We start from the raw sequence: 26,473 nt of genomic DNA, 5'->3' as shown, positions 1-26,473 counted from the left end.
CACTATAAACAGATCGAATGGGATCTGGTCTCGTGTTATCAGGCTAAATGTTTACGACTCTGCGACAAATTTCGTTTCTTCTTATCTGATAGTCAAGAATTCAAAGAATCATCGGGGAAAGTGGTATAAAAAGCCATGCAGATCATTACACAAAGATCATGCAGTCATGAGGGCTACTACCGTTGGAATCTTGTCTCTCTGCTTGGTCATTGGACTTAGTGCCGGCATCGTCGTGCCCAATGGCGGTCATTTTGCGGCACCCTTCGTACCCACCACAGATCTAGCACAGGAACTGATGGAAATCTACAGTCTGATACAATTTAAACCGATAAATCAACTGCTTGTGCGTTACCTGATCAACGACGCACAGTTCCAGGCCTTTGTGCGTATTCTCAACAGCAATGGAGGATTCACAGCACGCTGGCGTCTACGGTCCCAGCCAGAAATTGTAATGTTTCTGCAATGGGTGAACCAACAACTAGCTCTATCGCGAGGCAAGTTTGAATTGGAGGACATGGAAATGTGTGTGACTCTGGTGAATCGTTATCCCTACTGGTCGGGTACTGTCTCCGGCTGGGCAGGATTCCTTAGCGAACTTGAGATGTACTTCCCACAGTATGCCATACAGGCACACATCCAAGCCAAGTTACAGCTGCCGGGCATCTTTGCCGAGTTCTGGAGTCGTCTGCAGGCTCTTCAAGTGATCTACGAACGTTGGCTCGCTATGCCCTCAACACAAGCTGTGGTTAACGAGTTGCAGGCAGCGGGCATCGATCAAATCCATTTGGATACATTGATTCGCAATCTTTTCGGCTGGAATACAATTAATGGCACCACAACAGCTGCTCCAGGCACACCATCCATCATTCCTACGGTGGCTCCTGGTGCTGTTATGCCACCTGGATTGATACTTTAATCAGCTGTCAATATATCTAAAATATATTTGAATAATCATTTGAACTAGCAGAATTAACAGTTTTCTATAAGACAAGAACTAATCTAGGCTCAGAACTTGAGCTTGCCCAGCGAGTCCGAGACTTTTGTGGTATTGGCCGGTGGCTTTCTGCTGTTTTTAATTGACGGCACTGAAGGCTTTGGCTTCTTCACGACCATATCCTTGTGCAGTTCCTTAAGCGTGGCATCTACCTTCTCCTGCTTGGACTTGACAGTCTCTTTGATCTGAAATACGGAAATTTCAGTAGGTTTGTTGAAATCAGGAATGGGGCTTGGGCTCACCTGCTTCAACTTGCCCTGCACTTCCTTAGGTTTCTTTTTGTTGCTCTTGGCATTGTTAACCTTAAACAGGTTCTTAGCTTTCTTCGATTTGTTTATTGCCGGCTTTGTTGCTCCTGCTCCAGCGCCAGCACCAGCTGCTTTGCCGGCTCCAGATCCCCCAGCCTTCTTGGCATTTGCCTTATTGCGACCCATGTTGTGAAGCTGCAATTATAAAGAAAATACACGATTTTCGTAGATTTCTGTTACAACAAACTTTTTATTGTCAACATCATCAAACACATTTCACTTTTGTAACTGCTTCCGAGATGTCGTCCTGCTCTTCTGCAGCTCGCTTGCGCAACGCCTGTTTTGGAGTTGTCAATAGTGTTCGTGTCAGCTTGAAGGATACTCTATACATGTCTTTGTTGGGCGCCACATTACGCACAAAACTAATACCCTTCAGTTCGCTCTCCAAGACAGAACCCAGATTACTTTCCACCAGTTGCCGCACCAACGTCTTGGTGTCCTCACCCTTGGCGAAGGAATAAACATGCACTTGCGGATAGTTCAAGTCCTCGGGCAGCTCGGCGAGTTCTTCCGCTGTATAGAGGCCTCTAAATGCATCCAAAAATTCCACAGCCATCGCTGGTAGATTCATTGTAATGTGTATGCTATAAGCAGTAGGTGTTGTTGCTGCTGCACGCCAGCGTTGCAGCAAATCTTCGCGCAACTCTTGGAGAATAAACTCTCGTCCATCTTTGTTATACATGCGTATCTGAGGCAGGCACTTGTTACGCTTGGCATTGTGCTGCAGCCACTCGAAGCTGACGGGATTCAAATCGTTGGCCAGCACATGGCAACGCTTCTTTGCTGCCGGCACGCTGAATGGGCCAACACCAGCGAACACATCATAGAGCACGTCCCCAGGCTGCAGCAGCTTAACAATGCGTTCGTGCTCCGTGGACAGTCGTGGATTCCAATACACCTTCGAGAAATCAAACTCAAATGGAATGCCATTCTCTTTGGTTTCCACTTGGTACTCTGCCTCGCCGCATATTAGTTCCAGCTGAAAATTGCGATAGGTGTTGTCAATGGTGGACGCCTTGTTAACCACCGTGCGACAATTGGGTAATTTGTCCCGCAGCACCTCGCCAATTAGCTGTTTATATGGTAACAGATGATCCCGCAGATTCAGATGCACAATATGTCCAATGCGCGAGAAGGAGGAGAGACCTTCTTCGTTGGCGGGAAGCACGCTCTTTAATATCTCATTAGCGCTCCAATTTTCGTAGTTCAACTCGAGCTCCGCATGGCAAAAGTTGTCTTCGGTCACCTGTTGCTCAGCTAGCGCTTCTGTGGGTAACGATTGCCAGTTTTTCACGGGCAACGGATGTAGTAGTATTTCACGTCCACTTTCCACCGAGCGCACTGGTTGTAGATGCTCCATTTTGAGCAGCAATTTCTTGACAAGCGGAATTACACGTTGCACCTGAGACTCAGGTACTTGGAGTCGGGGGATTTGTATGCGTTTTTGGAACTCTGCGCGGTGCAGCTCAGTCATGCCACGCACAGTCGCGGGTGGCAGCAACTCCGGGCAGTCCATGTTTCTGTAGTAGTGTCGGAAGCGCTTGCTTATTCTCAACAAATATGGGATTTTGGGAATGCGCGACTCGACGATCAGTGCAAACATCAAAAAACGTGCACAAAAACGTTACTCTTTTTGAAGTTTTATTTAAGAGTGTTTCGTGGATATTTTAATTACAAGAATCAGTCCAATAACTAACTGGGTATTGGCAACGAACTCTCAGTAATTTAAAAATTCACAAATATCTTTTAAATTGTTTACCTTAGTAATAATTGCAACCAAAAACTAAATTAATGAAGCACTTGCTGTTGTAGCAGTGTGACCGTAAAAGATATTTAAAAAATTCCATTTGACGTGAACATAAAGAGTGATACATCACAAGTGGCCACACTGTAAATGTTGATGAAATTTCTGGCAACGTCTCAGTTAACAGCTGTTAGTGGTAAAATGAGCGGCGCGCCAGCAAGTGCGATTGAAATACAAACAAAAAACTCATATTTAAGGTTCGTAATGAGTAAAATTAAAGCTTTGTTGTAACAATAATAATAATTATAGTGCCGCAGAACTCATTGCGCACCGTCATGCAGAAGTTGAATCCCCGCGAATCGGTCTAAAACGAACCAACGTGGAAGGCAGCGCAGCCGAACAGGAGGAGCTTCAACATGCATATGGTAAAATTGTTCGTTGTTCAATTACCTTGTATGTTAATACATTTTATTTTATATTGCAGCAAATTTACGCAGCCTATTGTCAACGCGACGCATTGAGCGACACACGGGACGTGCCATTGCCGTGTGGCACAAGGATCAACAGGCGGCTGAAGTGCTGCGCAAAGATGGCAAATTTGAGAGCTTTGGCTTCAACAGGCAAGGCAAACTCTATTTGGAATATTACGAGGCACTATTTCTCCTGGAATTGGTATAATTATAAAATAATTTATAACACAGAATGCACTAAAATGTCGATCTCTTAGAATCGTCTGCAATTGGAATATTGCCAAATGATTGTCTCTGTGGAACAGGCCTATTTATTACTGCTGGGCGAGGAATCCAGCGAGAAGTACAATAATTATTTAGTGTACTCGGCCCTGTCACGTGCTGGATACATTGTGGTTGGACATCAAACAGCTTGCCAAGATGCCCCAACTACTTCAACTGCAGCACCAAGCAGTGAGGATTGCATTTGGGCCCTCTTAGACGAGTCTATAAACAATAAGCCAGCGCCTGAATACATCAAAGCATCTCATTATTATGTCACTGCGCAGTCGCGCATGACAGACCTAAAGCTTCAGATTGTGAACCAAACTCACTCGAGTGTAGAAGACAACAGCTTGAAGGAAGATTTTAAATTCGATACACGTAAGCGAAGAGCGCAATCAGAGCCAAAAGAGGATGCAGCAACTAAAAGAGTAAAAACGAGAAACTCTGAAAGCCTTATTGACAATCTTAAAACGGAACCGAACTATACGAAATTCAAGGAAATATTTGAGAGATTCGATATAGTGCAACTCCAACAAGATGACTATGATGTGACCGAGGATTATTCCGATTTGCGCAATTTGAATATTAGCTTTGATTTGCATCTACACAATGAGGGCTTCAGGCGCAGTGCGCCAAAGGCGCCCACATTCAGCGTTGTTATAGTGCCAACAGATGAACCATTTCCCACCCATAATGAGATGATCAAGTGCCAACGCCAGCAGCACTCAATTTCCTCACCCTCTGCTGGTACCCCGCCGTTGCTTGTCATATCCGTTAGCGAATCTAAACAAATTCAGGCGTTTCTATATTATATGAGCTGATGATTTTTGCGATAGCTCAATTAATTGTGTGTGTAATTGTTTGCTAATTTATATTTCGACTCAATAAAATACGCAATCATTATTCGAGTGACGTACAAAATGTTAAGCCTGTTGGCATTCTAAATTTTTTATTGTCATGTTTTTATCATTTTGTTTCAGAATATTTTAAATTTGTATTCATTTTTCTTGAAATCGATTGCAATGGTAATTTAGCAAATAGAGTGGGAATATTTATTATGACTTTCTTCTAAATCACAGAATGTGCCGATTGTTTGGGTGATGGGCGGACCAAGCAGCGGGAAGAGCACGATGTCCCAAAATATTGTGGATAAGTACGGCTACAAACTACTGTCTCCTAGCGAGTTGGTGGAGAGAGAGGCAAGGATATCATTAACTATAGGTTAACTTGCTGTTTTTGCAGATTCGGTCTAAATCTGTCAAGGGTGTTGAATTTGCTGCAAAGCGTCAAGAGGGTCACGAAGTTCCTCTCACGGAATGTGTGCACCTGCTAGAAAGCGAAATAATGAGCAATCGAGGTTCTCTCAGAGGTTTCGTTATAGATGGGTAGGTTCTTGAGATACATGATCAAGATTTAACCAATTTTGTATCATCTGTCACCAGCTATCCACAAAATCAGAGTGATGCTAAAATTTTGGAGCAAAGCATCGGAGTTCCCGATTTGATCATTGCTTTAGAAATTGGTCAGCAAACAGCGGAGACGCGCAGATCGGTAGAACGCACCACTCTCCCATCAACAGTTAGTTTCTATATGAGAAATGCGGAGCCGGTGTTAGCTCAATATTCGGATAAAATAATGCAAATTGATGCGGAACACAATTCCAGCGACATTTTCAATGATGTAGTGCCCAATATAGACGCAATTGCCAAGAATTATGGCAATCCTATTGCAATTTCACGTTCCTCACATTAACATGGCGCAATTAATCAAAATTAAAGTTGGAAACACAAAAAATCTTAAAATTGTATTGCACAGATTTGTTTTCGTTTTCGATTTTCGTACGCACGCAACCAAAAAAAAGCTCACACAAAGCTGCATGGCATAAGCTTTCCGAAACCGTTAGCCTCTTGTCGAAAGCTTGGCGTTCAGTCGCTCTCGACACACGCTGCATTAAGGGAGGAAAATCGTCTCGGCCGCATAAAAAAATCTTTAAATCCAACAACAACAGCAACAAGAAAGTGTGCGAAAATTAACAAGTAGCTCAAGTAGCGATACTTAAACGACAAGCCGTTCGCGATTTGTTCAACGAAAGGTCCGCAGCAGCAGCGTATATACCTCATATACATCATCATGGTGAGTGCGTTTGCGTGAGTGTGTGTGTGTGTGTGTGTTACAAGTGTGTGAGTGCCCGCGTACTAGTTTATTTTTGTTTGAGCAAATCTATTGCTTTCACTTTGATTGCATATTAGCGATTAGAAGAGAGTAAGTAATACATATTTCCTCGGCTCACGTGACCTTGAGAGCCCCCATTTCACTCTAAAAGCCCTCAATGCATTTTCTGACCTTGTGCATTTCCCTCTGTGTTTACTTAGGAGCATAATAAGAATAAGTATGTATGTAAGTATGCAAACACTTTATAAACATATGAATCACAATGTGAGTATGTAAACACTGTTTACGAACATATGAATCAGAATGTATGTACATATGTAAACATTGTTTTGCGCCTTTAACGAACATATGTGCGAGTAACTATGTGTGTATGTTCGTAAACACGGCTAAGCTCGCCATCAGCTGTTTAGCTATAAATTTCGGAGACGTAAAAAAAAAGTGAGGAACCGGTAACTGATCACTGTGAAATTCCCACAACAACTGAGGGGAACTGTTTTTTATTTCTCCGTTCCCGCACACCGCCAAAAATTAGCAACTCAAATGGCCAATAAACCATCAATAAAAAGCCGAAATTTCACATTCCAAGCCAAGACAAGACAAAAATTTTGACGTCAAAGTCCAACAGAGCGATTTGAATAAATTGAAACAACGGACGACAGGTTAAAGCTGCCGGCACAGGAATTTCTGGCGGGGCTTGATTCATTAGCGAGTCTCGACGAGCCAGTTGAAAATGTGTTTATTGGCGCTACCCGAACTAGTCGGTCATCATTACTAATAACAAAAAAATATATATATCCATACATATATTTTATGTGGTGACTCCAAAGCAGTCGCAGTTATTTTTCGATCAGTTCAATTTGTTTAAACTTTAAACGCCAAGCGGCGACGACACAAAGTCGCGACGGATGGAATTTTTCACCAAAAATACTTAAAATCAATAATAACAAAAAGTTTCTATTTAGTTCCGTTTGGTAATTAAGTGTGTGTGTGTGTGTTGTCTGTGTGAAAGTGTTATTAAAAATTTAAACGAAAGTACTTTTGGGAACTAAAACAAATGTTCCACAATAAAATGACGCGCATCCTTGCAAATGACTTTCATAGTAGGTCACTAAACTCATTAAAAAAATATATAGAGAAAACTATAACAAGCATCTTGACACACCGAATATTAAATACTCATGAATGAGTTTGGAATAAACTGAAGGTGAATACTATTTTTAAATGAAAAGAAATTTATAGAAAATAACAGTTGTAAGGTTTACATATTAAAGGATCTCTTCATAAATATATCCTCGAACTTTAGAGAGAATTTTGATAGAAATCGGCAATAAAATATAAATTCACACAATTTATAACAAAAAACTCAGCATACTCTGCTGTTAGAGTATAAAAAGCAATCTGTTGTTATTACGTAAAAGATGTAGCATTGAAAATCAGAATTTTCATAGAAAATGTTGTGGCAGATTGTGGCGAAAGAACTCGTGCGGGCTTAACAACAACAAAAAGAATTTATGCGGCGATATTTATGCGAAAAACAAACACCAACAACAACAACAACCTGCACATTATCAAAACTAAAGCGAAATTCATTCAATTTTTGCTATTTGGTTGTTAGGTTCGTTAGGTGCGACAATGCGGAACAGTCGAAAATATAGTGGCATGTATTTTATATAATATATGGGCGATAGATAGATATACAAATACAATAACAAATAGTAAAATTAACAGAGCGAATAGCACCTTCTACGCCATCAGCTACCACCTACACTATAATAAAACCCAATTCCATTTCATTTGTTTATACAATTTCGGTGAAAATTGCGCGATAAATTGGAAATCACAGCAAGTGCTAAACACACACAGCACTCTGTAGAATCCATCAGAGGGGTTCACACTCTGTAAATTCTATCAATAATTGAATAACTAATAGAGAACAGAGAACCCTTCCCCCACTCGACACTCGCTGAGCAAATAATTGACTGCGTTCAAGATCAATGTCAGTTGGCAACTTACAATTTATGAACACACGCACACACATTTCTATATATATATATAACTATAGTATATAGCTACTATATAGCTACACTTTTTGTGAAGGCTGCACTAATTGTGTATTTTAAAGTTGTTCGGCAGACAAAATGTTTTTAGCTATTGGCTGGATGCCAAGCAAATATAATAACTACCTAGGAAAAATATTCAATTTTGTTATATAGTTCACCCGAATGACACTGAAAGTTGAAGATAATGCTATGGTTATTTTTGGCATATCAAAACACCTTGCAGATTAATTTTATGCCTGTTTTATGATTTATTTCCTCGATTTTGCACATGAGAAGGGAAAAGCTTTCATTAATACGTCGATGATTAAAAACGCTTTTTAAGATATCTTGGGAATGAAATATAAATATTATTTTACTTATAACATAGTTCTATTTTTCATATAACATACTCCATGTTAGGATAGCTATAAGAATTGCAGATTATAGTTCAATTTTTCTTATAACATACTCCAATTTGCTTTAAGAAATACATAATTTGAATTAATACGTCGAAGATTAAAAACGCTTGTAAAGATATTTTAGGAATGAAAGAATAGTATATTAGTTCTATTTTTCTTTTGAATTAGGATAGAATGTCATCACAAAAAATAAATATGATTGTTGAATTAATACGTCAAAGATTAAAAACGCTTCCTAAGATATCTTGGGAATGAAAGATTACAATGGTATTTTTCTTATAACAAACTCTAATTTTTGTTAGGATAGCTATAAGAATCGCAGATTATAGTTATATTTTTGTTATAACATACTCCAATTTGCATTAAGAAATAATTTGAATTAATACGTCGAAGATTAAAAACGCTTGTAAAGATGTTTTAGGAATGAAAGATTATAGTTATATTTTTCTTATAATATACTCTAATTTGTTTTTATCTCATTAGAATGACAGATTGTAGTTGTGGTTATGTAATATTATACTTCAATTTAATCACAAAAAAATAAATAGGATTGTTGAATTAATACGTCGAAGATTAAAAACGCTTTTGAAGATATTTTGGGAATGAAATATAAATATTATTTTACTTATAACATACTCCAATTTGTATTAGGTTAGGATTTCAGCACAAAAAATAAATATGATTGTTAAATTAATACGTTAAAGATTAAAAACGGTTGTAAAGTTATCTCAGGAATGAAAGATTATTGTTGTGTTTTTAATAACTCTCTAATTCTCTCTAGGGTAGGATTAAGGTAGGATTTCAGCACAAAAAATAAATATGATTATTCAATATTTAAATGTTTTTTAAAGAAGTTTTGAACTCTCAGAATAATTATCTAAAGTGTGTCCCAAAGTGAAATTGTTTTGTGTTAATTTCAAGAACTGTTCTAAACAAAAACCCTTTGCCTCTATGCCTATTCCAAATCCCCAACCAATTGTGTAGTTATTTATGTGTCACCAAATGGCCGTGAAGAAGGAGGCCCAAGAGAAACTCAAAGCGGAGCAGCTGCGTAAGGCACGAGCCGCTGTAAGTAATCCCCACTGGCGATGTCCTTTTTTGGGGAATACCACGATTATATTGATGTACTCGTATATATATGGCATGAAATGTGGCGGCTGCTGAAACCTGATATCTTATACTCCTGCTTCTAACTCAACTAAGCTTGCGTCAAACCAGTCAACAAAAAAAAAAACAAAGAGAGACAAACCCAACTAACTTGTCTAATTGTATAGTTGTACCTGATTAAGAGTTAAACTTGACCCCTGCTAATCTTTGCCTGCTTTTGCTGTACTCTCTTTTTGCAGGTTGACGTTCCAATCATCTGGATTCTGGGTGGTCCCGGCTGTGGCAAGGGCACTCAATGCGCCAAGATTGTGGAGAAATATGGTTTCACGCATTTGAGCAGCGGCGATTTGCTGCGCGAAGAAGTAAGGTTTCAAATAGAATCATGATCATACATTTGCTGATCAGTTATCTTTCTTCTAGGTTGCCTCTGGCTCGGACAAGGGACGCGAATTGCAGGCAGTGATGTCCAGCGGTGGCTTGGTGTCCAACCAGGAAGTGTTGTCCCTGCTGAATGGAGCTGTGTCGCGTGCCAAGGGCAACTCAAAGGGTTTCCTCATCGATGGCTATCCACGCGAGAAGAACCAGGGCATTGCCTTTGAGGAGCAAATCGCTCCCGCTGATCTGGCCCTGTACTTTGAGTGCTCCGAGGACACGATGGTCCAGCGTATTCTGGCACGTGCTGCTGCCGCTGCGGTGAAGCGTGCCGATGACAATGAGGCCACAATTCGTTCCCGCTTGCAGACCTTTAAGCAAAACACCAGCGCTATTCTTGAGCAATATGTCGACAAGACTCTGACGGTATTACAGCTTGAAATTCATACTAAACAAATACTAAACTATTCTATTATCTTTCTACAGATCAATGCGGAACGTGACGTTGACGTCATCTTCACTGAAGTTGTCGATGCCATCGAATGCGTTCTTAAGAAGCGTCAAAAGGCAGTCGCCTCTTGTTAGTGAATTGCCAAAGTGCCAATAGAACAAATAACCAAATAATGTCCTCGTCCCCAATATTAATGCAATCCAATCCAAATCAAACACCAAACACCAAACAAATTCAAAAATGTCATTTTGAGCGCACTTTTTGGTATCTCAAAACGCACAAAACTCTCACAGATGAAAGCTTAACACCAAATAAATAAGCATATTAATTAATATTATTAAATACTTATTCGAATGTTATCTAAATGAATACAAAAAGGCATGATTATACAATGTCTAGAGCTTTAGCTTTACACCTGCATGTGCTTTAACTTATTATATATAGTATGAAACAATCTCTCAAATTCTAAGTTATTTACATATGCGACAATAAAACTAATATGAAAAAAAAACAACAACTAACAACTTTTATATAAATTTATTATGTCAAATTAATGGCCTTTAGCTAAAGTGCAAGCTAAATGCAATGGGCTGTAAAATCACGATTTGTTTGCTAATGAAAAGCTGTTTATTCAGAAATATATTACTTGTAAAGTTGAATGGAAAAGCCAAGGGCAGATCAAATAGAAAGCCAAACATTCAATTACCTTGACTAGACTCCACGTGCTATTTAGGAAACGGAAAACTACAAAGCCAAATTAGTGGAAAGAACCAGTTTATTAAAATTAAAAGTCGTTGGGCAGATGGTTAATCAAAAACAGAGTTGCAATTGAATTGCAGGAAGTGCTAATAAAACTATATTCCCCATTAAATATATATTTATATATATACTCCCCAATTAAAGAGAGAATCTAAGAAATGTGAATAATTCTTTAAGCGTATTTGATATCCTCAAGCTGTATCTGGATCATTGGACAATAATAGATTGTGATTGATATCGACTTAATAAATCAGATGATGGGTACGTCATCTACAATGATATTAAGTCCAGATTTCACTATAAAAATTGAACTGACATAATTTATGACAGAACAATATCAACGACAAACAGAATCGAGGAGAACAAAACTGAAAGTCATATCGCACAATCTCCAGTTTCATTGTTGTTATTGTTTCTCCTCATTCAAAGCGAATGGAATCATCTATAGATTTTATCACGGAACTGCGTCATCAGATCTCAAGTGATGACCACTTGGAGTGGACTGTGTGAGATTCTTGAGCTTCTTCAGCTGCTCAAGCGCCCAGTCGAGTGTAAAGTCAATATGAAAACGTTTATGTAAAATACTCGAAATCTTTTCGACATCTTATTTCCAGCATAAAACCTTATAGAGAGATTATGTAAAGGGCAAAAATAATATGAAACGAAACGAAACGAAGCTGGTGAAAATAATTCGATGAGCACGTAAAAGTTTTTATCTGTTGATGATGATCTCGGTAAGCTGCTGATCAGTGATCATCATCAGTTGATCGGTTGATCGTTGATCTCGGGGGGAATTCCAATTGCTAAAAATCAGCATGACTAAAATAAAAACGAAGATCGGGCTGGTTTTTTGTTATTTGTTTGTTTGTTATTATTGTTGTTTGAAATGTGCTTTCAACTCTTGGTTTTTTTGTTGTTTCTTGTTTTTTTCATTTCAACTTGCTTTCTTTTCGCTCTTACAAGCTTCAGCTTTTGTTGTCTTACAATTAGAATAAATAATAGATATTTAAATAGTTATCAACTAGAAACAAATTCATGATGATTGCAATTTGGAAATTAGCTAAACTGAGACGAGTATTCACAAATATCACACGATCAAAATCTGATTTTGATATATCAAAAGTATAAGTAAATCAAAAATAAAGCTAAACGATTCAGTCAGAGTTTCAGATCACAAAGCCATAACATCTCTCTAAAGATTATCTAAATAAGATTGTCATCCCGATACTTATGATGTTGATGTTGCTGACTGTTGTGCGTCTGCAGGTGTGACTGGCCACCAATTTTGCTCTCGATCCAGTCCAGATAGTAAGTGACCCGCGTGAATCCGCCGGGAACTGTGGTGCGATCGCATCCGCCTCCCGCCTCACCATCGGCTGGGCCAAAGCTCGTGATGCCCACCAGCATTTGGGTGCCTTTAAGGACAAGTGGACCACCCGAGTCACCGGTGCAGACTGTCTCCTCCTTCAATCCCTTGGCGCAAAGCACGCCAGCTGTGACCACATCGTATTCCTCATCGCATTCCGCATTAGAGATCACCTTGAGTTCGGTGTATTGCATGGCATCGGAGCTGGTCATCTCGACGGTGGCACCCCAACCGCTGGCCACCACACTCTTGCCCGTAAACTGATCCAATCGCTGGGCGTTGCTTGGCAAGGTGGCGGGTCGTATACGTGATGTGAACTGCACATCGTGCGGCAGTTTAACCAGCGCAATGTCATTTGCCGCCGTCTCGGGATTGAAACGTTCGTGCACAATGAATTTATTGGAGCGCAAGACGAGACCGCCCAACTGTTCGGTGTCCTCGACGCTGCGTGTGCCCAAATACACATCGTAGTGGGTGACGCCCATCGTGCAATGGCCGGCAGTGAGAACCCAACGCTTGTCCAGGAGTGTGCCGCCACAGAGAATGCGTTTGCGCCACAGCTGCTTGCCGATGAGCATCACTTGGTAGGGGAACTTTTCGATTTTGCCAAACTTGGACTGGCCAATGGCGTAGCCAGTACTGGAGCTGATCAGGCAAAGCATCAGCAACAGGAGCAGCCCAAGAGCGAGGCTCACACTTTGTGCACTAGTATTTGTTTGCATTGTGAATGTTCTTTTGTTACACTTTTCACTTGTAATTGTTCTTGCTCTTTTTTAGTATTGTTTTTATAAATCTTCTTGTTGTTATTTCCACTTCTCGACTTTCGGCGAGATTTTTGCCTTTGCTTCTGCACGCTTCAAACGTTCGCTTCAATTTAAATCCATTCTGACGATGTCGTGATATTTTATACGTCGCCTCATCGCGACAACAACAAGAACAACAACAACAACAATGTTTTGCCGGTTATCCGTCTGAGTCTGAGTCTCAGTCGCACAGCGTGCTCAGCGATCTCAGACATAGACCCCAAAAACGTTGAGTCGTCGCTCATACGCCGCGTTGTCCGTTAGCTTAGTCGCTCTTCGTCATGGATTGAGCGCGACAGAGAGAGAGAGAGAAAAACGACTCTGACGACGACAGAGACGATGACGATGTTGTCTGTCTTCTGCGGTAGCTTGTTATTATGACAGCAAACAAGTCGTAAAATCTTGTTTTAAACATTTTTTTTTTTTTTTTCATATCTGATATGGGCATATAGAACAACTCTTATCGCTCGCTCATTCGCTTGGGCCAGAGTTCAACAGCGCTTTCCTGTTTGTTTCTGTTTCTGTTTTTTTTTTCGCGCGGCTTTGGGTAATTGGAATTAGACGTAAGTTTACACAAATTCCAAGAAAAACATACACATATTTTTCGACGAGACAATGGAAGAACTGGTTGGTTGCTTGGACGTTGGTTGGTTCTCGGTTGGTGCCATCCAGCCGGAGAATTTTGTGACAAATACGTTTTTAATTATGCATACGTATATACGGCTGAAGTTAACAACTCTCTGAACGCACATTTTTTTTCGAAACTGTTTATATTCAAATAAAAATATGACGATTTAACATATTTGTTTTCGCATTTCGTCTCTGTTTTTTTTTTTTTTTTTTTTTGAAAGTGTCTTCTTTTGCGCATTTTTTTGTGACATATAAACAACGGGGACTCCGCTCAAAATTATCAATAGAGGATCAAATCTTTTTTTTTTCTCTGGCGCCATTCGGATTTGTATATATAAATTATTAATTTACGCCTCAGTCATAGTCTTAGTGAGAAATGCTGTTAATTTCGGGGCTCAACTTTCATACGAAATTCATTTGAACCCAATGATGAATCAATATTTTTATTATCGTCAAAAAACGCACAAAAAAAATAATAATATGCAAATTAAGTTCCAGTTTTTTGTTTTATTTTTTGATGTTTCGCAAAAGCTGACTCAATAAATGTTTATATGTCTGGCTTTATAATATATACTTCCAGTAAGTTTTCCAGTTTTTTTTTTATTTTGTTTTTCGCCTGCGTAAAAAATAAAAAAATAAACAAAAAAAAACATAAAATAAAATCGAAATGGAAGTTAATTGATTTGGCGCCAAGTTGGAATGTTGTTAATGAGAGGAGCGGCGACGTCTGTCGCATTAATTAAATAACCTAAATAAACAAACAAACAAAAAACAATGCGAAAATGTAACAACAAATGAAAGGGGCAAACGAATTTTTGTTAATGCGAATATTAGAAACTCCTTGAATTGATTCACACCTCTGTAGTTAAAAGAAAAAAATCATTTCATATGCTGAAATACCAGAAATTGCTGAAAATCAATTGGGCATAAAGTGTGAAAATTTTAAATATATTCTTGATGATGGCTCGTTTTATTTATGCGAAGTACTCTTGACATTTTCAACGACTTTTCAAATCTAAAAAAAAAAAAAAAATTCATGAATTCACGATGCGAGATCGTTAATTATCAGATTCGATAGAAATCGACAAACAAAAACAATGTTCGATTCTATCTAGAATGTAGAATATTGCTTCCCGTTTTATATCAGTTTTTTGGGCGAGCTAATTCAGTCACCAATTAGTTTTCGGCACATCATAAAAACGTTATAGCTCTTGATTTGCGCACATTATTCATTTTTCGGTTTTTTGAGAGAATTAGAACTGGTCGATCGGGTTGATTGCAATAAAATTTCGAAATTTCCATTTAAATCTTAACGATTTAAACTAATTTAAATTAAATGCTTTAACTAATGGCAGCTGTGATATTAAGGCAATTCAAAAATTCCTCAGACAGAAGCCAAAAAGATTTATAACAAAATGCGATTTAAATACTATGTAAATATTATATGCAAATCGCCTTTTCGGGAAACACCCGACGAAATGTATCTGCTTTTGTTTTTGTTTTTGCTGTTGTTTTTTTCGATTTTTATTTCTTTTTATTACTTATTTATTTTGTCAACAAAGTTCAGCGGCTTGAAACTGGCGCCAAAAATCTTGTTTACCTTGCTCGAGAAAGTAGCTGACCTTGAGGTATTTGTCAGATTTGGATATTCCGGGGCTAGAAATTGGATCAAATTGGAAAAAAAGCTCTACCTATGTCATAGGGTATGAAAGTGCATTAACCCCCGGAGTTGCAATCAATTTGCCTTTTTATTGGTCCCGCCCCCAACAACAACAACAACAACAACAAAACAACAATGACAAAAAACAAAACAAAATGTTGACGTCAGCCCGCAAGGCAAAACGGAACGCAATTTATTTGATTTGAAGCTAAACAAATTAATTAAAAAACGTCCATAACGAACGTGAATGATAAGCAGAAGCTGTCGCGTAGAACCAGTAGTCAATATGCCAGTAATTTGGTTACTCCCTCACCCCTCACCCTTGCCCCTATCCCTAATTCGCAACCGCAATTCCCCGGTTCGGAGACAGTATGCTTTCGAAAATGTTTAAATGCGATTTGGCAAACTATGGTAGATCCGGTTGGGTCGGTTTCATTTTATGCTCAAGACCCCAAAGCTAAATCAAATTCTAATTTTGTGAGCAAAAAAAAAAAACATAAATTAAAGGAAAGAAGAAAGAGCCGCTAAGAAACAGGCATCAGCCGATGCGATGCTATGGAAGAAATCAATAGCGTTTCGGAATTCCCAAAAACTAAAATACTGGGCCAAAAGCCAATAACAAACTCCCATGACGATACGCTTTGTGCTAGTGTGTGTAACAAACACAATTTGTATACCCGGTAATCATAACTGTTAAGCAGGTATTACCACCTTATATAAATGTGTCAAATTTAAATTTTATAAATGATAATTACTACAAATAGCTTATCTGAATTATTATATTTTAAATCTATTACAACGGATTCAGTCATTAACTAATTATAGGGTATATCAGAGTTGTGCACACTCGTGTTTAGACTTTCGTATTTGTGTTTGCTTGCGGTCGGTCATCAGACTAAATCCGAGACTGAATCTGAGATCGCGTTTATCATTAGTCAAAAAATGATGCTCGCCCCCCGAGGGCAAAAAAAGAGGCAAAGAAATTGGAATTGATTGGCGCCAGACGGCTGCAGTTATTGTCTTTTTTTAACTGGTATTTCCCAAAATTGAATTGCGAATTAAATTGCCCATGCCAATATGCCAGATGTGCTATCAATTGGAGTTGAAAGAAAGCCGTTAAAGCGAATCATTCAAATTGATTTGCGTTTAATCAAATTCGTCCGTATGTTATTTATAAGTCAACAAGTTTTCAAATTATGCCCAAGCATTAAAAGTGTTATCAAATGAAGCGCAGCTCCGGCTACTTTTAAAACTTGATATCTGTTGTCAATAGATAAAGCTGGAAAACCGCATTGGGCATTAAACGTGTGTGTGCTAGTAAAACAAAAATTCTAACGTTTATGACTCTGTATTGGAATTTTTGTGGTGTAAGCTTTGTTCTCGTTTATTTGACTATTTTGTGGCGTCGATGGCAAATTGGCGTCGCCAAAAGACGATCGATATAATTAATTATCAATCGCAGTGAATATGCCATTTAAAATTTGCATTTAAATTAGAACTGTCAAAATAATCGACAAAGCTGACAATATAAAAGACAAAAACAACACTATTAGCCAAACTTAAATCCGCTTTATCAAATTAAATTATACAACATAAATTCACGACAGAAACGTGCGCATACATTCGATATTGTGATCCCTCTTTTTTTAGAATGTTTTATTTGCACATAAAGAATCCAACAAATATAAATATGATGTCTTGTTTACGAATTAAATAAATACGAGGTATGGATAATTAGTTGAATAAACTTCCTCGTGCTACTGTGGACTTACAGAATTAAGCAGCAAGCTTGTCTGTAACATGTCACTGAACTTTATGGAAAACAAAAAAAACAGAATCGCATATTGTCGGAACTGGATTTTAATATTTATGGCCATAATCACAAATTGTCATGCAGCTGTACTCAAACTGCAACGATTGTCAACAAATGTTTTGCATTTTGCATATATATGTTTTGCTAATTGTTGTTTTAATATCGCAACAGAGCAGAATTAATGTCACCCCCAAAAATGTAAATTTAAATTAGATATTCTAAAGAATAACACCGAAATCAAGCCAACGTATTTCATTTCTCAGAAATGCATTTAAATTATTATATCCCGCCCAACGGAAACAAAGCTGCCACCATGTTCTAATTTCCGAAATCGATTGGCGAAGTAAATCGATATACACGATACGTTTTTGTTTAGTATATTGTAATGATACTAATTATTAACGGTCAAAATTTAAGAAAATAAATAAAAGGTCAATTGTTTTTAGCTTTTAAAAGGTTTTCCACGTTTATATTATATTATTGTATTCTCCCACCCTTTAGGTTGCCAGTTACCTACTTCTTCTTTACTTCCCTCAACTGCATTCGAACATACAGAAAAATTACCTTACTTGATTTTTGTTTTTCCGAAAAGCATTTTTTTAAACGTAGCTCAGTGGAAAAAACCCGAAAAATAAGACGCTGTTTAAAAGTATTCACCTTCCTATATTCGTTTTGAAAATTTATCGAAATCTGTGTGTGACCAGCGGACATTTATCGAGATTTCAGTATTTTGTCATATGACGTATGTATATTTTAGATCTTTACTTGTGGTCTACAACAGCCGGCATACAAATCGCGTTGTTTATATTGTTCATTTTAAAAGTCAATAAATAATTAGTCATGAAAGAAAGAGAACTTAAGCGTGCCTACAACAATGTCGTGGCTCAAACTATATCAACTTCTCAAAAATTCCTTTTTGCGGGTAATCAATTTGGCGACATTTTCATACTCAGGTAAGCAATCAGTAAACAATATTCGTGAAAAATGCCAATAAATGAATGTTTAATTTGCAGCTTAAAAGAACTGGAGAAGGGCAGCGAGGAGCCGCCAAACAAGTTTGTGATACGTCCGCAAGGAAACGATGTTGCCATCAATTGTCTCGCCTTTCATCGTGACTTTCTCATAGTTGGCGCAATTGGCATCATCTATGGGCTGAAGTGGAACGAGGAAGAAGAAATTTTGAGTACAAAGCGAGCCTGGGAAATCAAAATTCCCATGCAAATTGATGCTGTCCAAGTGCCAGATGTAAACTGTCTTTGGCTGTGCCCGGAAACAGATGCATTGTATGCCGGGTGTGGCGATAATGTAATTCATAAAATTAATCTGGAAGATGGACGCATAGAGCGTGAATTCAGAGGACACACCGACTACATACACTGCGTGGTGGGACAGTCAGATGGACGCATCTATTCTGGTGCCGAGGACGGCACTGTGCGCGCCTGGTGCGACAAACAACAGCAGGAGACGTCGCAAATGGAACCCTACAAAAATCCCGATCTGCTGCGACCGGATTGGGGCAAATGGATTGGTGCCATCTCTGTCAACGATGGTTGGCTGATTTGCGGTGGCGGACCACGTCCTGCTATCTTTCATTTGGACTCTATGCAATATACACGAGCCTTTGATTTTCCTGGCCGTGTGCATGTTTGTGATTTTGTGGATGACTCAGTTTTCATTGGTGGCGAGCACAATCATGTTCAGTTCTACACACTCAACGGCACATTGCAGGCAAACATTCCCGTAGAGCACACGGCTAGCTACTCGGCTGTATGGCAATTGAGTCCATTCAAGTTCATGTCAATAGCTGGCTTCAGCAACAAGTTGCACATACTAAAAGATTTTCGATTTCTAGACAGCAAACTTGAATTATACACCGAAGATAGTGACGCTGACAATGAGGAACCATTCGACGAGGATGCTTCATTTTAGAGTATTTAGTTGTAAGCACCTTAATTCTATGTAAATAAACGCATTTAGTTTTGGTACTGATAATATCATCCTACATTCAAAGTGTTTTTTGAATATAGCGGAACTTTATTTGAAAGTACTAATTTCTCAACCTAAATACTAAAGAAATTAAAACTTATGCAAAACTAAATATTACCTACTTAATGATTTAATTTGTACCTGAAACATTTTGTGTCCTAGGCAGTCATTTGGTTTGCTCCTCGCTGTCACCAAGTGGTATAAATGCCGGCAACGTTCCCAGCTTAATTCGCTGCCGTGGACCGCCGAGGGCACCTGATGTTTCCTCATCATCACCATCATCCAAATCATTTGGCTGCTGCTGCTGTTCCTCGGGTAGCACCTCATACTTATCACTATCACATTTAAAGTACCGTGAACTGCTGGGCGTCTCATCTATATGAATTTCTTTAGCAACTGGCTTCTTTTGGACGGTTGCCTTAGGTTTAGGTTTAACTATCGCTTTGCTCTTGACGGTCGTCAACTTTTGTTGCTTCATCTGTTTGCAATAGTTGCAATTGGACAGCTCGCATTTGCCCTTGCGAGCAAATTCGGGGCATACGAATTCATGACGCATATTGCACTTAAAGTGACAAGAGATTTAATAAGAAATAAAAAATAATATAGAATTAAACTTACATCAGCCGCGCGTGCGCAATAGCCACGTAAAAAGTCAATGCATATCTCCGCCTTGTGACTGAGTTTCTTATGCAGATATGGACAATCCTCGCGCACGCAAACACCACGCAAATAATAACGACACACGGGCATCTTCTCTAGCGTCACATTGTGCGACAACAGACAGTCCTCCTTCTTGCACTCACCACGCAAGAATCTGCAGAAAAAGGGCAAAATTAACAGTTAAGCAATGTAAAGAAATCACATATACCTTGAACAGATGGCCACTTGTCGTTTATCATGCAACCGTCTACACTTGCCGCGACTGTGAGCCGCACATTTGCCCAGACGCTGAAAGATGGCACAGGGCACATTAGTCTTGACAAGAGAGCGATTCAGCAGCTGCATGCTACGCTGCTTGGCTGTCATGAGATGGGCACGCGAAACATGATTCGTGGTGCGTATGAAAACGTTCTGAGTCTTGGCCGACGACACATAGGTCAAGCCACCAATGTCGATACGCAAACGTAGATTTCTATTGACACTCAGTTGAGGCGCGTTGACGGGCACGCGGGTCAAACGACAACCGGAGGGATCGAGCACAAACTTGGTACCGCGCACAAACAATGTGCGACCTGTAGAGCTGGTTGCTTTCTGCTGTTGTTGCGGCTGTGGCATGGCTGTCTTGGGCAACAATCTGTTGGCATCCAGTTTAGTTAGCTTATTCTTCGCCGTCTTTTTGTACATAACACCATGTATGCTGACCATGCTCAAGCTCTTATTCACGCTTAGCTTTAATATAGGTGATTTTAAGCTGCAAATGTATATTAAGTTACACTAACTGTTGATGTTGTTATTACGATGTTGTTTACCTCAGTTTTTTGCCAGTTACTGCATCATTTGTGCGTCTTAAAGCGTAGCGCGCAACAAAGTCGCGACTGCGTCGCTTCTTTACCAGTGGAGTGCTGCTCTTGGTGTTCAAAGAAATAGCACGCACAAGCTTATATTGTGTGCGTTTGGTAGCTGGAACGGTTGGAGCGGTGGCTGTTGTTATAGTCGTCGTTGGTTGACGTATTAGTTTTAACTTGGATATGCTAACTAAAGGTGGTTGCGGGCGTACAATTGGTGTGGGCACCACAGTCTTCTTAATTGCCTGCTTGCGCACTAGGCAAGTGCTGGCCTTGCTTATAATCTTCGCTGGAGGGGGCGTCATATCAGTAACAGCAGCAGCAGCAACAGTTTGCTGATAATACGTAATAAGCTGTTGCTCCTGTTGCTGCTGCTGTTGTTGTTGTTGTTGCTGAAGCAGCTGCTGTTGCAGCAGGTGTTCCTGTTGCTGTTGTTGTAGCTGCTGCAGTTGTAGTTCGCGTTGTCGCTGAAGAAATTGTGGATTTATATGAATTGCTGGACGATCCCATGACTGCAACGCATTATTATCAGCAACATTATTTGGTCGACCTTGAAGCTGCGCTGTTGAACTGTTGAATTGCTTATGAAAATTGGGATTTATATACACTTTTCGACCCACGGGTGATATGTTCTCTTCAGCGCTTATATGTGGCAGCATTTTTATACCGTTTATCTTGCTTTCTATTTTATTTAAATTATAAATTTGTGTAATATTTCAATCACAAGCTTGAGTTATTTTTCTCTGAATTTACACAAACACAAAGGTTCACAGCAGTGTGACCGCACATTGCATTCCGAAATATACCACAGCTATACATTTCAGTATGGTCTAACTTTTTCTGATGGTGCAATAAATTAGCGAGCACATGTGAATGGCATATTATCAGCAGTGACAATTCTTAAAAACATGGGCAAGGATCGCGGTCGTGGACGAGGAGGACGTCGGAATTTCCAATCCAAACCATACAACAAAAACAATTGGCGCGATCAGAAGAAGGAACACGCTAAGCATAGCAATGGAAAGCCACACACATTTACCCGTAACAAGTGAGTTTCACAATTAATGTAATCGTTTTTATTGCTAAAGCCGGCTTTTGTCTTGAACGTTTCTTAGACAACCTCAACAAAAGTGCACGCTTCGTGAGAATCAAGTTGGCATCACAGAGTTTACAAATCCGGATTTAGCCGGTTTCACGGGCATCCTAAAATCACGTTTTTCCGATTTTCATGTGAATGAAATAAATACTGATGGGCACGTGTTGCAGCTCAACGACCTCAATGTGCCCAAGCAGGAAATACAACGTGAGTCACAATTTAAGTTCAAAATAAAATTTATTTATTGAATTGAATGTTTTTATACGTAGCTGTGGATGCTGCACAACTGGAGGAATGGCGTAAGAAACTGGAAACTGTAATTGATAATAGTGTTTGGGAGCAGATAGCCGCCTTGTCCACAGCCAAATATGATGCAAAGATTGAGCAAAATGTGGATGTCGATGTAACCAGTCTCTATAAGGAGCAACGCACACAAATCCATCAGCTTATTAAACAGCTGTACAATGGCAAACTAATATCTAAGACACTTGACCAGCAGCCGCCCCAGAGCAGCGAAGGAGAGCAACAGGTGCCTCCGGAGACTGAGGCAGCTGAGGTCAAGAAAGTCATACGCATTGCAAAACCAAAACCCGGTCGCTGTAAGTGTAAATAATAATAGTAAACTCTTTACAATTCTGTAATGAATTAATTTTTATTTCAGCCGACAACCGTTGGAACTTCCCGGCAGAATATGTCAACTTTTTAGTGCACAAAGTAAATGTGGACACCAGTGAAGTGGCTGCCACAATTGCCTCACGCTTGAAGTAAGTATCAAGTAGAGATTGCGAAAGATTAATAATATAACTAACCATTTGCGCTCTTTAGTCTGCGTCCCTCCCAGGTGAATTACAGCGGTACTAAGGACAAGCGTGCGAAGACCACACAAAGCTTTTGCATTAAACGTCGCACTCCTGAGGCAATTGCACAAGCTGCCCGCATCATGCGCAACGTTTACATTGGCAATTTTAGCTTTAAGCCTACCACACTAAAACTAGGCGATCTGCAGGGCAATCGCTTCCGGATTGCATTGCGACACATTACACAGGAACAGGAGCACATCGAGCTGGCTCTACAATCACTCAAAGAACGTGGCTTTATCAACTACTATGGGCTGCAGCGTTTCGGAAATAGCGCTAGCGTGCCCACCTATGAGATTGGCGTTGCGCTACTTAAACGTGACTACAAGTTGGCTTGTGAACTAATCCTTAAACCTCGCGACAATGATGTTGAATTTATGCGTGTTATACGCGAGTCGTGGTGGCAAAATCGCGATTCAGCTGCTGCCGCCGCCAAGTTCTACAATAACAAGTACATAGAGAAGAAGCTGCTGGATGGTTTGGCTAGTTTCGGGGAAAGTGATTACTCTGCTGCACTGCGACGCATACCACGCAATATGCTGTTGTTATATCCTCATGCCTATCAGAGTCTGATCTTCAATCGCATTGCATCGCGTCGCATCAAGGAGTTTGGCTTGCAATTAATACCTGGTGATTTGGTCTATGTCGAGGAGGATAACAGTGAGCAGGTGACAGCTAATGAAGAGGCTGCTGTTGAAGCTGAGGAGGAGGCTGTGGAAGATGATATGGATGTCGATACCGACAGTTTGCTGTCCGTGGAGGAGGAGCAGTCGATTTATAAGCGCAAAGTTCGTCCTCTAACGGCTGAAGATATTGCCAGCGGAAAGTACAAATTGTCGGATGTTGTTCTGCCATTGCCTGGCTATGATATCACTTATCCTAGCAATGAATGCGGCGCCTGGTATGAGCAAATGCTGGCCGAGGATGGCCTCTCCTCAGAGCAATTGCGTCACAATGAGAAGACCTACGCGCTGGGCGGTGCCTATCGTAAATTGCTGATAAAAACCGATGATTTGAAATGGAGTTTCCGTCGCTACAGTACACCTGAAGACACTTTGATAGCCTCCGACTGGGAACAACTAAAAAGCATCGAAGTAACTCCCGAACCAGTTGAAGCTGAGAGCAAATATAGAGCTCTGCTGCTTGAGTTCACATTGCCAGCCGCTGCTTATGCCACAATGTTTCTTCGCGAGCTGTTCAAACAGGATACATCGACAGCGGCGCAAATGCTGTTAGAGCAGGAGGAACTACTCAAGAAATCGGAGCAGGATACTCCAACGATTGCTGATGAAGTGACTGTCGAAGTTCCAGCAGCAGTTGTAGACGAAGTTGCAGCTGAGGCGCAGCCGCAGCCAATTTGAATGTAACGTTCGGCCATCACATAAAAAAATCGATAATGAAAATCAATTTACGCGCGCTCTTCGAGTGCGTATTCAAATATATACGTATGTGTGTGTGTTACTTCAGACCAACCACAACAATAACAATGCGCACGTGAGTGCACGTTTTCTCTCTCTCACGCGCTCTCTCTTTGTACTCTGGCCCTTTGTCTGGTGGCGCTCTCTATTGGCAGCCGTGGGCAGCAGGACCGAGACCAACTTGTGAGCAAGTCCTATTCCGTTACCTTTGCCGTTGTTTGCCATTAGTACGCTGACAAGCGAGAGCTTTGGACGCGCTGCGCATTGAGCACAGTGTGTGTCCAACGTGTGTGTGTGTATGTGCGTGCGTGTGTCTACATAAATGTTGTAAAAGAAGAATAACAATAACAAATAACACCAAGAGTCGCGTGTACAACACACAAAAGATAAGACAAAGCATCTTTGTCAGTTAATCGAAACAAACACGAAGGAGATCTAAGGTGAATCACATATATTTACATACATATACATATACAACATATATTTGAGATTTGGGCGCGCGTATTTTTTGAATAAAATCAAAAGCAAATACTTAGTTGCAATACACAAATAATAAATAGCAAGCTAATACAGAAATTGTGATTGATTTGTGGCCAAGTTAAAAGTAAACTACAACTACTATCGAACTGTACAATTATTTTGCATTGACTTTGCATGTTTATTGATTTTTGTGCGTGCTTTCGCCTCAAATCAATCGATAATGTGGTGTTAATGCGCTACAGCAGCAGCAGCAGCTACAACTTTAGAAAGGTGGCGGAGGGCGCCCTCTGTGGAGTGGTAGTGTAAGTGAGTAGGAGGAGTCGTTTATATTAGTTGTTGATATACAATTTACGAGGGGTGGGGAGGTTGCTTGATCGCAGGGGCAGGGTGAATTACTCATAATATTATTGCTGCCAAAGACTCATCAAAATTAATAAACTAAATGCTTGTTTGGCGTCGTCTACCCCCACCTGCTGTCCCCCCTGCTCTCCTACCCATCCATTGTCCCTCAGCCAGACAAGCAAACATTGAATATTGGACATGATGTTATTGCTTGCGCGCGCACTCTTTGACCAACTAGGAGGCAACACGGCTACGCTTCACCAAACTAACTGCGTCATAGTAAGAGTTGTTTTTGGTGTGGCTCACAAAACTTGACTTGACTTCGATTTTTGTTTCTGCCCAACCCACAACCCCAAAAAATATGCAAAAAAAATCTTTAAGAAACTAAATTACAAATTAAAACTAATCAGTTCGTGGTCGAGTCGGGGAGGGCTTTGGAGGGGAGTTGATTAAATAAATATATCATCGATTTGCTCATCATTGAGAGAGCGCAGCGTGCATTTACACAAATAGGCCACGATTTTCTTCTCTGCCTTGGAGCGATTTGTACCCAAGCCCTGCAACAAAGCCTCGATGCGTTTCATGAGGTCCTCGTTGCTATTACCGCTGTTACTGCTGCCAGCCACTACTATTGATGATGATGGTGGTGGCTGGGATTGGGGTTGGGGTTGGGGTACCACATGCTGCTCGTCCATTGCCTCCTGCAGCGCATCGTCCTCATCATCAGCGGTGTGCTCGATGAGCTGCCCGGGACTGAGGGCGCGCCAACTTACATTTATGTGGGCCGACGTTGTCACAGCCTGCTGCAGTTGATGTCTCTCATTGTTCTTGTGCTGTCCAATGAAACGCAATTTGTCCAGCAAACTCCAATCCGAGTGCTCTTTCAGCAACTCCCGTCTCAGCTTGTCTTGCATATATCTCCAGCGTGTAATGCACGTTTGCACTAATGGTTCGTGAACAAATTCTCTCTCAGCTATTGCCAATTAGCAATTTATGTATTTAGTTTCGCTTACCGTCCGTTTCCAGGGAAGTTGCAATGCTACACCACAATTCTCTTTTCTTTTTGCGGGACTCGTAAGGAGTGTTGCGCAGGTCGCGTTTGTGTAAAATAGGATTGGCACGCACAAATTCAATAAGGCGATGGTCAAAGTAAGACATTGTGTTTGTAAACAAACAAACAATAATATTATTACTATAACAACTTTGCACTAGAGATGGGTAAGAACCGATGACACTTTCTATCGATAAATCGATTGCTGTAAAATATTTTAAACTAGATTCAGTTTTTGCAGTGGAGTTAAAATTGAATATCAAATTCATTTGAATTTTAATTTGAAGGAACATCTAAAAAACATTTATAAATGTAAATTTCGTTTTAATAGGAATTATGTTCTTATGTAAAAATACAGAAAATGCTG

The 26,473-nt window shown here is 40.0% G+C and overlaps 9 protein-coding genes across 13 annotated transcripts; 4 read left to right on the top strand and 5 right to left on the bottom strand.

Annotated features, from left to right (window-relative positions):
- The first annotated feature begins 149 nt into the window (after positions 1 to 149).
- Positions 150 to 969, top strand: LOC132794489 (uncharacterized). The gene has a single exon (XM_060804963.1). It carries the CDS (start codon positions 167 to 169, stop codon positions 914 to 916), a length of 750 nt encoding a protein of 249 aa, XP_060660946.1. The 5' UTR covers positions 150 to 166; the 3' UTR covers positions 917 to 969.
- Positions 922 to 3,153, bottom strand: LOC132794490 (uncharacterized). Its single transcript, XM_060804965.1, has 3 exons — positions 3,062 to 3,153; positions 1,237 to 1,437; positions 922 to 1,179 (listed from the first exon to the last, which is right to left on the bottom strand). Exons 2-3 carry the CDS (start codon positions 1,426 to 1,428, stop codon positions 1,006 to 1,008), a joined length of 366 nt encoding a protein of 121 aa, XP_060660948.1. The 5' UTR covers positions 1,429 to 1,437; positions 3,062 to 3,153; the 3' UTR covers positions 922 to 1,005.
- On the bottom strand, positions 1,462 to 3,054 carry LOC132794485 (tRNA (guanine(37)-N1)-methyltransferase). The gene has a single exon (XM_060804958.1). It carries the CDS (start codon positions 2,903 to 2,905, stop codon positions 1,508 to 1,510), a length of 1,398 nt encoding a protein of 465 aa, XP_060660941.1. The 5' UTR covers positions 2,906 to 3,054; the 3' UTR covers positions 1,462 to 1,507.
- A 53-nt stretch (positions 3,154 to 3,206) lies between the features above and the next one.
- LOC132794486 (adenylate kinase isoenzyme 1) lies at positions 3,207 to 10,854 on the top strand. 5 transcript variants are annotated; one of them, XM_060804959.1, is made up of 8 exons: positions 4,672 to 4,805; positions 4,860 to 4,933; positions 5,023 to 5,165; positions 5,223 to 5,913; positions 9,395 to 9,478; positions 9,757 to 9,879; positions 9,938 to 10,315; positions 10,376 to 10,854. In XM_060804959.1, the coding sequence occupies exons 4-8, from the start codon at positions 5,911 to 5,913 to the stop codon at positions 10,472 to 10,474; spliced, it is 687 nt and encodes a 228-aa protein (XP_060660942.1). In that variant the 5' UTR covers positions 4,672 to 4,805; positions 4,860 to 4,933; positions 5,023 to 5,165; positions 5,223 to 5,910; the 3' UTR covers positions 10,475 to 10,854. The 5 variants fall into 5 exon arrangements, 3 of the variants coding, with proteins under 3 accessions (XP_060660944.1, XP_060660942.1, XP_060660943.1); XR_009633203.1 differs by lacking the exons at positions 9,395 to 9,478; positions 9,757 to 9,879; positions 9,938 to 10,315; positions 10,376 to 10,854 and adding exons at positions 3,207 to 3,303; positions 3,356 to 3,471; positions 3,531 to 3,718 and having other exon boundaries at positions 3,774 to 4,805; positions 5,223 to 5,592; XR_009633204.1 differs by lacking the exons at positions 9,395 to 9,478; positions 9,757 to 9,879; positions 9,938 to 10,315; positions 10,376 to 10,854 and adding exons at positions 3,207 to 3,303; positions 3,356 to 3,471; positions 3,531 to 3,718 and having other exon boundaries at positions 3,774 to 4,805; positions 5,002 to 5,165; positions 5,223 to 5,592.
- A 1,081-nt stretch (positions 10,855 to 11,935) lies between these two features.
- Positions 11,936 to 13,346, bottom strand: LOC132794488 (brachyurin). The gene has a single exon (XM_060804962.1). The coding sequence runs from the start codon at positions 13,185 to 13,187 to the stop codon at positions 12,303 to 12,305; it is 885 nt and encodes a 294-aa protein (XP_060660945.1). The 5' UTR covers positions 13,188 to 13,346; the 3' UTR covers positions 11,936 to 12,302.
- Positions 13,347 to 18,082: 4,736 nt separating this feature from the next.
- Positions 18,083 to 19,363, top strand: LOC132787997 (THO complex subunit 6). Its single transcript, XM_060795274.1, has 2 exons — positions 18,083 to 18,324; positions 18,385 to 19,363. The coding sequence occupies exons 1-2, from the start codon at positions 18,212 to 18,214 to the stop codon at positions 19,298 to 19,300; spliced, it is 1,029 nt and encodes a 342-aa protein (XP_060651257.1). The 5' UTR covers positions 18,083 to 18,211; the 3' UTR covers positions 19,301 to 19,363.
- Positions 19,364 to 19,372: 9 nt separating this feature from the next.
- On the bottom strand, positions 19,373 to 21,629 carry LOC132787996 (zinc finger CCCH domain-containing protein 3). Its single transcript, XM_060795273.1, has 4 exons — positions 20,827 to 21,629; positions 20,226 to 20,768; positions 19,976 to 20,171; positions 19,373 to 19,919 (listed from the first exon to the last, which is right to left on the bottom strand). Exons 1-4 carry the CDS (start codon positions 21,519 to 21,521, stop codon positions 19,524 to 19,526), a joined length of 1,830 nt encoding a protein of 609 aa, XP_060651256.1. The 5' UTR covers positions 21,522 to 21,629; the 3' UTR covers positions 19,373 to 19,523.
- Positions 21,630 to 21,728: 99 nt separating this feature from the next.
- On the top strand, positions 21,729 to 24,782 carry LOC132787995 (pseudouridylate synthase 7 homolog). The gene is made up of 5 exons (XM_060795271.1): positions 21,729 to 21,910; positions 21,978 to 22,165; positions 22,228 to 22,557; positions 22,620 to 22,722; positions 22,784 to 24,782. The coding sequence occupies exons 1-5, from the start codon at positions 21,771 to 21,773 to the stop codon at positions 24,174 to 24,176; spliced, it is 2,154 nt and encodes a 717-aa protein (XP_060651254.1). The 5' UTR covers positions 21,729 to 21,770; the 3' UTR covers positions 24,177 to 24,782.
- Positions 24,670 to 26,269, bottom strand: LOC132787999 (uncharacterized). Its single transcript, XM_060795276.1, has 2 exons — positions 26,069 to 26,269; positions 24,670 to 25,998 (listed from the first exon to the last, which is right to left on the bottom strand). Exons 1-2 carry the CDS (start codon positions 26,211 to 26,213, stop codon positions 25,505 to 25,507), a joined length of 639 nt encoding a protein of 212 aa, XP_060651259.1. The 5' UTR covers positions 26,214 to 26,269; the 3' UTR covers positions 24,670 to 25,504.
- Positions 26,270 to 26,473: the final 204 nt, after the last annotated feature.

The sequence above is a fragment of the Drosophila nasuta genome, chromosome 3, assembly GCF_023558535.2.
Source record: "Drosophila nasuta strain 15112-1781.00 chromosome 3, ASM2355853v1, whole genome shotgun sequence".
NCBI lineage: Eukaryota > Metazoa > Arthropoda > Insecta > Diptera > Drosophilidae > Drosophila > Drosophila nasuta.
This window is presented reverse-complemented; position numbering and strand designations above follow the sequence as displayed.

Coding starts and splice junctions, on each gene's coding strand:
- LOC132787995 (XM_060795271.1), top strand. CDS start 21,771: ATGGGCAAGGATCGCGGTCGTGGACGAGGAGGACGTCGGAATTTCCAA. Junction 22,558..22,619: donor AAAACCAAAACCCGGTCGCT/GTAAGTGTAAAT, acceptor TTTTTATTTCAG/CCGACAACCGTTGGAACTTC. Junction 22,723..22,783: donor ACAATTGCCTCACGCTTGAA/GTAAGTATCAAG, acceptor TGCGCTCTTTAG/TCTGCGTCCCTCCCAGGTGA.
- LOC132787997 (XM_060795274.1), top strand. CDS start 18,212: ATGAAAGAAAGAGAACTTAAGCGTGCCTACAACAATGTCGTGGCTCAA. Junction 18,325..18,384: donor GGCGACATTTTCATACTCAG/GTAAGCAATCAG, acceptor TTTAATTTGCAG/CTTAAAAGAACTGGAGAAGG.
- LOC132787999 (XM_060795276.1), bottom strand. CDS start 26,213: ATGTCTTACTTTGACCATCGCCTTATTGAATTTGTGCGTGCCAATCCT. Junction 25,999..26,068: donor AACTTCCCTGGAAACGGACG/GTAAGCGAAACT, acceptor ACGAACCATTAG/TGCAAACGTGCATTACACGC.
- LOC132787996 (XM_060795273.1), bottom strand. CDS start 21,521: ATGCTGCCACATATAAGCGCTGAAGAGAACATATCACCCGTGGGTCGA. Junction 20,769..20,826: donor GTAACTGGCAAAAAACTGAG/GTAAACAACATC, acceptor ATACATTTGCAG/CTTAAAATCACCTATATTAA. Junction 19,920..19,975: donor ATTGCGCACGCGCGGCTGAT/GTAAGTTTAATT, acceptor TGTCACTTTAAG/TGCAATATGCGTCATGAATT.
- LOC132794489 (XM_060804963.1), top strand. CDS start 167: ATGAGGGCTACTACCGTTGGAATCTTGTCTCTCTGCTTGGTCATTGGA.
- LOC132794486 (XM_060804959.1), top strand. Junction 9,479..9,756: donor TGCGTAAGGCACGAGCCGCT/GTAAGTAATCCC, acceptor CTCTTTTTGCAG/GTTGACGTTCCAATCATCTG. Junction 10,316..10,375: donor ATGTCGACAAGACTCTGACG/GTATTACAGCTT, acceptor ATCTTTCTACAG/ATCAATGCGGAACGTGACGT.
- LOC132794490 (XM_060804965.1), bottom strand. CDS start 1,428: ATGGGTCGCAATAAGGCAAATGCCAAGAAGGCTGGGGGATCTGGAGCC. Junction 1,180..1,236: donor TGCAGGGCAAGTTGAAGCAG/GTGAGCCCAAGC, acceptor TCCGTATTTCAG/ATCAAAGAGACTGTCAAGTC.
- LOC132794485 (XM_060804958.1), bottom strand. CDS start 2,905: ATGTTTGCACTGATCGTCGAGTCGCGCATTCCCAAAATCCCATATTTG.
- LOC132794488 (XM_060804962.1), bottom strand. CDS start 13,187: ATGCAAACAAATACTAGTGCACAAAGTGTGAGCCTCGCTCTTGGGCTG.